Source organism: Sinocyclocheilus grahami, unplaced genomic scaffold (genome assembly GCF_001515645.1).
Source record: "Sinocyclocheilus grahami isolate Dianchi unplaced genomic scaffold, SAMN03320097.WGS_v1.1 scaffold1233.1, whole genome shotgun sequence".
Lineage (NCBI taxonomy): Eukaryota > Metazoa > Chordata > Actinopteri > Cypriniformes > Cyprinidae > Sinocyclocheilus > Sinocyclocheilus grahami.
The window spans coordinates 133,420-140,824 of NW_015506412.1; the positions used below are offsets into that span (position 1 = coordinate 133,420).

Below are 7,405 nucleotides of genomic sequence, written 5' to 3' on the forward strand. Positions count from 1 at the left end.
CACCTCAGCAGTGCCACAAACTGATCACCTCCATGCCACGCCGAATTGAGGCAGTAATTAAAGCAAAAGGAGCCCCTACCAAGTATTGAGTACATGTACAGTAAATGAACATACTTTCCAGAAGGCCAACAATTCATTAAAAATGTTTTTTTTTATTGGTATTCTAATTTGTTGAGATAGTGAATTGGTGGGTTTTTGTTAAATGTGAGCCAAAATCATCACAATTAAAAGAACCAAAGACTTAAACTACTTCAGTCTGTGTGCATTGAATTTATTTAATACACGAGTTTCACAATTTGAGTTGAATTACTGAAATAAATAACTTTTCCACGACATTCTAATTTATTGAGATGCACCTGTGTATATATATATATATATATATTTCTACTTAAATTTTGCCATACAAAGTGCAAATTACCACAAAAATTCCAAAATAAATATTCTGTAATTATTTACTCACCCTCATGTCTTTCCAAACCAGTTACATAAACTAATATATTCTGAAAAACATTAAAAACCAAAACCTTCTGGTCTTTATTGACTTCCATAATATGGACAAAAAATACAATGGGAGTCAATGAGAACTGACCAAATATTCTTCAAAATACCTTCTGTGTTTTGCAGAAAAATATTACAGGTTTGGAACATGATGGTGAGTAAATGATGACAGAATTGTCATTTTTGGGCAAACTATCCTTTAGGTTATATTAAACCTACCAGCTGGTTTTGATTTAGATCAATGACTAAATGTTTACAAAGAATCTCACAAATAGATGGATTCATTTATATGGTGCACGAACAACTGAACTGTGCTCAACAGCAGTGCATTTTCATCCAGGTCAGGGTCTGAAATTTGAAAAATGATGATACAGTCCCATGGTAAATTTTGGTATTTAATGGAGACAGTGATCATAACTATAAACTGAGAGCCACATCCTGTCTACAGTGAACTACAGAGGCATTTACAGAACAGCTGAACATTCAGAATACAGCGAGAGAAAAAAAATTGTAACGTGTAACAGGGTAGACAAAATGAGGTTAAAATGGGTTGGGGAGAGCTCTGACCTCCGCTGGCATATTCCATCACCAAGTAGAGGGACTTGTCTGTCTCAATCACTTCAAATAACTTCACTACATGAGGACAAGAGGAAAAACAAGAAATGTAAGCAAGGTTTGACACATTTTGCTTTATTTAAAGGCAATGTAAGTATGCTGGATGAAGACTAAAAATCATTTTGATTTGGATTATTCCCAAGAGATTTTACGCTCACCAAATCCAGTTGCACAGAAAAACACTGGCATTTGGAGGAGGATTAATGAACCAAACCAAAAAAAAAAAAAAAGGAAAAAACCCAGTGGGCACAGCCAACACCGGAAAACTGGAGATTTAAGCTGAGAGACTTAAGGTTGATTTGTCTGTCTGTTAAGCTCACCGATATTTGGGTGATTCAAGACCTTCATGATCCTCACTTCCCGGAATAGCTGAAAACGGAGACGGAAGATGTCAATGTGCAGCAAACAGATGATGTGGATGTTCTTCACAGAGCGTAAATATTTCAAGCTTGTGCACACATGAGTAAAACGTGGTTAAGAACTACCCCCATCAAACCCCACATCTAACTAACACTTTACTTCAGCAAGTACTTGAGTCTAATTTTCTATAATTAGCTGCCATGGGCCCTACAGAGAAAAGACTTTGCATCTTGAAAGTTGTGAGGCAACAGGAAGAGACAACTTAACAAGGGAGGGGGGGGAGAGTTAAAGAAAACAAATTAGCAGTAAGCTTCTGAAATTGTATTTTGACCCCATTAAACCTTAGGAGGAAGGGTCAGACTCACCTTTTGAAGACTGGAGGAGTTGAGCTGAGTCTTGTCTATGATTTTCACCGCCACCTGATTGAGAGGTTGAAGAGCTCGGTTAGGGAAAGTGCTTGGGAAAAGCCCTGAGGCGGCAGGCACACATCAGCCTCGGTCTGCCTTCATACAGATCACAATCTCACATCATCAGGAAACAAGTCACCATGCCGCACTGAGATTACAGCACGCTGCTCCTGCGGCGAGCACACACACGTGAACCCAGAGTTTTCACCTTCACCCTCTTCTCTATCGGTCTCATACTCCTCTCTGTGGTCACGAGTCACATGGTGTGTTATCAGTGTGTCAGAACCATGCAGTCTCATATTAGCAGGTACAGGGATCCAAAAACAAGCCCAGCTGAAAAATGTCGCTTTTCCATTGCATGGTACGACACAGTATGGCACGGCTCGCTTTTGGGGGGTTTTCCATTGTGTACAGAACCTGGTACCTGTTACCGTTACCAAAATGTGACGTGTAAACCCTGCTGATCACTGATTGGCCGGAGAGAATCGCCACTACCAGCGGCATTGAACTTGCATCACGAGACACTAGACCCGCTAGATTAAAGGTGCAGTAGGAGACCTTGGAAAATGCTAACTTTAGCCTGATAGCACTGAAAGCAAACGTCCCTACAATCGCTGTCCAAAGCCACGCCTCCTGAATGCAGATACGCTCACAGACCAGAATACCAGAGACAACATTACTACAATAGGCTACATCAGCGGTTCCCAATTCCAGTCCATGTTCCGAAGTGAAGTAAACTTCAATAGATTTCCCCTGCTCAGTGAGGAGGGAGCAATGAACACTGTGTCGGGATCATACTGATCGGAACACAGTTCAATTCATGTAGCTCATTTCTAATTAGCTGGTTATCTGAATCGGGTGTGTTAACGAAGAGAGACATGCAAAAAACGCAGAGGGGGGTGCGAGGACTGGAATTAGGAACCACTGGGCTACATCATGTGTCATTCACCAGTGAGAAAACTTTAAAAAGTACTACAATACCAGGAAGGAAGATCGGGTTGTTGATGTTTGTCTGCAATTCTCGCTCTGTCTGCACAGCGTGCGTGAACGTGCTGATGACGTGTCCTGTCTGCGCGAACAGGGTGTGCAGAGGTATGATAATACATATGCTGACAGGCAGGTAGGAAAGCCAATTAAAACACTCGGACCGAGTGTTTTGATTGGACAAACATTTCTTGGTCCTACGCATTCCACAGAATATATAAATACATTTAGACCACTTAACTTAATGATTGCTATCGGGATGTGAAGAGACGTTCAACCAGCATAACAAAAAAAAATTCTGAAGACAATCACCTATTGCACCTTTAAATCAGCACAGCCAGCGAGGATTGAACGCACCTTTTTTTAAACAAAAAAATAATGGCTGTTTCGTGGTCTGTTTAGTATGTACAGACATTCCTCTCGTTGATAGTCGAGGAGCGGATCCAGCGAGAGCTTGATGGGACGACACGGAATGAAAACGTTTTTCAGGAGGTCGCTCAGCACGGCAGTAGAGGCGGCACAACTATAACGACATCTATAACCCCGCCCACTCTAAAGCAGTACTAAACTGCAGTGGAAACACAGCCGTACCATGCAGTGGAAAAGCGCCATAAGTGTGCTGTAGCATGCAGAATTCAGAGATTGTTAATGAAAACTGGACCACAAAGGGTCACGTAATCAGTTCATTATGCAGAAAGTTAGAGATGCACCGATTGACTGGCCAGTGATCGGAATCAGCCGATTTTTCCGCATGACCAGCCGGATCGGTGACCGGCCGGTCAGTCTCATGCCTTGCCAATTCTGAGCAGATCCTTTTATTGCCAGCACGTAGGCAATGACATCACAGCACGCGCAAACTCACAGTCGCGTGTAAACATGTCGTTTCGCGCAAGAATGATTCTAATTTTAATTGCATTCAATGTATTTATGTCATGACAGATGAGTCTTGCACACCCTGAGTGAGTGTGTGAGAGAGACAGCACACACAAAGTAACTGAAATTTATAGATGCATACTGCGGTAGAAAAAAAAAAAAGATATTTACAAAATATGATTTAGGTAAGCAACATTATACGGCCATGATGTTTCCCCGAATATCAATATCAACACGATTGCAATGTGACACTGATTTTATACAATAGTATTTCAATAAACAAGTTAGACTTAGATTTTAGACAAAATATTGACTGTTTTTGCTCAATTTCGCTGACGAAAATAGTTCCGATCAAAGCCACAGCAGAACTGTTGTGTGCCTCCGAGCAACACACAGCGGTGTTTCGTTACTGAATGAATCCACGTTTTTGAACGAATCCAGCAAGTCAAAATTTCAGTGGCCCATTCATAAGGACAGTCACTTGCCTCGTTTCTGAATGAATCAGCAATTTGAATGAATTGGTTGAATGAATGAATAAATGACTCCCTCATTAAAACAAACATTTGCCGCCACCTACTGGTGGTTTAGTCATATTTAAAAGTATCATTGCATTTTTTCAGCATTTATTTGTATGTTTTTAAAAAATATGTAAAACATTTATCTTATAAAATTTTATATGCATTTGAAATTTTGCAGTGTAAATGCATAATAACTTCACTACATGAGGACAAGAGGAAAAACAAGAAATGTAAGCAAGGTTTGACACATTTTGCTTTATTTAAAGGCAATGTAAGTATGCTGGATGAAGACTAAAAATCATTTTGATTTGGATTATTCCCAAGAGATTTTACGCTCACCAAATCCAGTTGCACAGAAAAACACTGGCATTTGGAGGAGGATTAATGAACCAAACCAAAAAAAAAAAAAAAGGAAAAAACCCAGTGGGCACAGCCAACACCGGAAAACTGGAGATTTAAGCTGAGAGACTTAAGGTTGATTTGTCTGTCTGTTAAGCTCACCGATATTTGGGTGATTCAAGACCTTCATGATCCTCACTTCCCGGAATAGCTGAAAACGGAGACGGAAGATGTCAATGTGCAGCAAACAGATGATGTGGATGTTCTTCACAGAGCGTAAATATTTCAAGCTTGTGCACACATGAGTAAAACGTGGTTAAGAACTACCCCCATCAAACCCCACATCTAACTAACACTTTACTTCAGCAAGTACTTGAGTCTAATTTTCTATAATTAGCTGCCATGGGCCCTACAGAGAAAAGACTTTGCATCTTGAAAGTTGTGAGGCAACAGGAAGAGACAACTTAACAAGGGAGGGGGGGGAGAGTTAAAGAAAACAAATTAGCAGTAAGCTTCTGAAATTGTATTTTGACCCCATTAAACCTTAGGAGGAAGGGTCAGACTCACCTTTTGAAGACTGGAGGAGTTGAGCTGAGTCTTGTCTATGATTTTCACCGCCACCTGATTGAGAGGTTGAAGAGCTCGGTTAGGGAAAGTGCTTGGGAAAAGCCCTGAGGCGGCAGGCACACATCAGCCTCGGTCTGCCTTCATACAGATCACAATCTCACATCATCAGGAAACAAGTCACCATGCCGCACTGAGATTACAGCACGCTGCTCCTGCGGCGAGCACACACACGTGAACCCAGAGTTTTCACCTTCACCCTCTTCTCTATCGGTCTCATACTCCTCTCTGTGGTCACGAGTCACATGGTGTGTTATCAGTGTGTCAGAACCATGCAGTCTCATATTAGCAGGTACAGGGATCCAAAAACAAGCCCAGCTGAAAAATGTCGCTTTTCCATTGCATGGTACGACACAGTATGGCACGGCTCGCTTTTGGGGGGTTTTCCATTGTGTACAGAACCTGGTACCTGTTACCGTTACCAAAATGTGACGTGTAAACCCTGCTGATCACTGATTGGCCGGAGAGAATCGCCACTACCAGCGGCATTGAACTTGCATCACGAGACACTAGACCCGCTAGATTAAAGGTGCAGTAGGAGACCTTGGAAAATGCTAACTTTAGCCTGATAGCACTGAAAGCAAACGTCCCTACAATCGCTGTCCAAAGCCACGCCTCCTGAATGCAGATACGCTCACAGACCAGAATACCAGAGACAACATTACTACAATAGGCTACATCAGCGGTTCCCAATTCCAGTCCATGTTCCGAAGTGAAGTAAACTTCAATAGATTTCCCCTGCTCAGTGAGGAGGGAGCAATGAACACTGTGTCGGGATCATACTGATCGGAACACAGTTCAATTCATGTAGCTCATTTCTAATTAGCTGGTTATCTGAATCGGGTGTGTTAACGAAGAGAGACATGCAAAAAACGCAGAGGGGGGTGCGAGGACTGGAATTAGGAACCACTGGGCTACATCATGTGTCATTCACCAGTGAGAAAACTTTAAAAAGTACTACAATACCAGGAAGGAAGATCGGGTTGTTGATGTTTGTCTGCAATTCTCGCTCTGTCTGCACAGCGTGCGTGAACGTGCTGATGACGTGTCCTGTCTGCGCGAACAGGGTGTGCAGAGGTATGATAATACATATGCTGACAGGCAGGTAGGAAAGCCAATTAAAACACTCGGACCGAGTGTTTTGATTGGACAAACATTTCTTGGTCCTACGCATTCCACAGAATATATAAATACATTTAGACCACTTAACTTAATGATTGCTATCGGGATGTGAAGAGACGTTCAACCAGCATAACAAAAAAAAATTCTGAAGACAATCACCTATTGCACCTTTAAATCAGCACAGCCAGCGAGGATTGAACGCACCTTTTTTTAAACAAAAAAATAATGGCTGTTTCGTGGTCTGTTTAGTATGTACAGACATTCCTCTCGTTGATAGTCGAGGAGCGGATCCAGCGAGAGCTTGATGGGACGACACGGAATGAAAACGTTTTTCAGGAGGTCGCTCAGCACGGCAGTAGAGGCGGCACAACTATAACGACATCTATAACCCCGCCCACTCTAAAGCAGTACTAAACTGCAGTGGAAACACAGCCGTACCATGCAGTGGAAAAGCGCCATAAGTGTGCTGTAGCATGCAGAATTCAGAGATTGTTAATGAAAACTGGACCACAAAGGGTCACGTAATCAGTTCATTATGCAGAAAGTTAGAGATGCACCGATTGACTGGCCAGTGATCGGAATCAGCCGATTTTTCCGCATGACCAGCCGGATCGGTGACCGGCCGGTCAGTCTCATGCCTTGCCAATTCTGAGCAGATCCTTTTATTGCCAGCACGTAGGCAATGACATCACAGCACGCGCAAACTCACAGTCGCGTGTAAACATGTCGTTTCGCGCAAGAATGATTCTAATTTTAATTGCATTCAATGTATTTATGTCATGACAGATGAGTCTTGCACACCCTGAGTGAGTGTGTGAGAGAGACAGCACACACAAAGTAACTGAAATTTATAGATGCATACTGCGGTAGAAAAAAAAAAAAGATATTTACAAAATATGATTTAGGTAAGCAACATTATACGGCCATGATGTTTCCCCGAATATCAATATCAACACGATTGCAATGTGACACTGATTTTATACAATAGTATTTCAATAAACAAGTTAGACTTAGATTTTAGACAAAATATTGACTGTTTTTGCTCAATTTCGCTGACGAAAATAG

The 7,405-nt window shown here is 41.8% G+C and overlaps 1 protein-coding gene across 15 annotated transcripts in view; it reads right to left on the reverse strand.

Annotated features, from left to right (window-relative positions):
* The window catches only part of LOC107568300 (serine/threonine-protein kinase MARK2-like), a 38,185-nt gene that overhangs the window by 15,974 nt on the left and 14,806 nt on the right, over positions 1 to 7,405 (reverse strand). For all 15 annotated transcript variants that reach the window (XR_001606736.1, XM_016254231.1, XM_016254242.1 and 12 more), the window contains 3 exons: positions 5,162 to 5,215; positions 4,757 to 4,805; positions 1,066 to 1,131 (listed from right to left, as the gene is read on the reverse strand). Coding sequence is in view for 14 of the 15 variants with exons in the window: in XM_016254231.1 (XP_016109717.1) it covers positions 1,066 to 1,131; positions 4,757 to 4,805; positions 5,162 to 5,215 (169 nt within the window). In the remaining variant the exon portion in view is untranslated. The remainder of the gene's footprint in view (positions 1 to 1,065; positions 1,132 to 4,756; positions 4,806 to 5,161; positions 5,216 to 7,405) is intronic.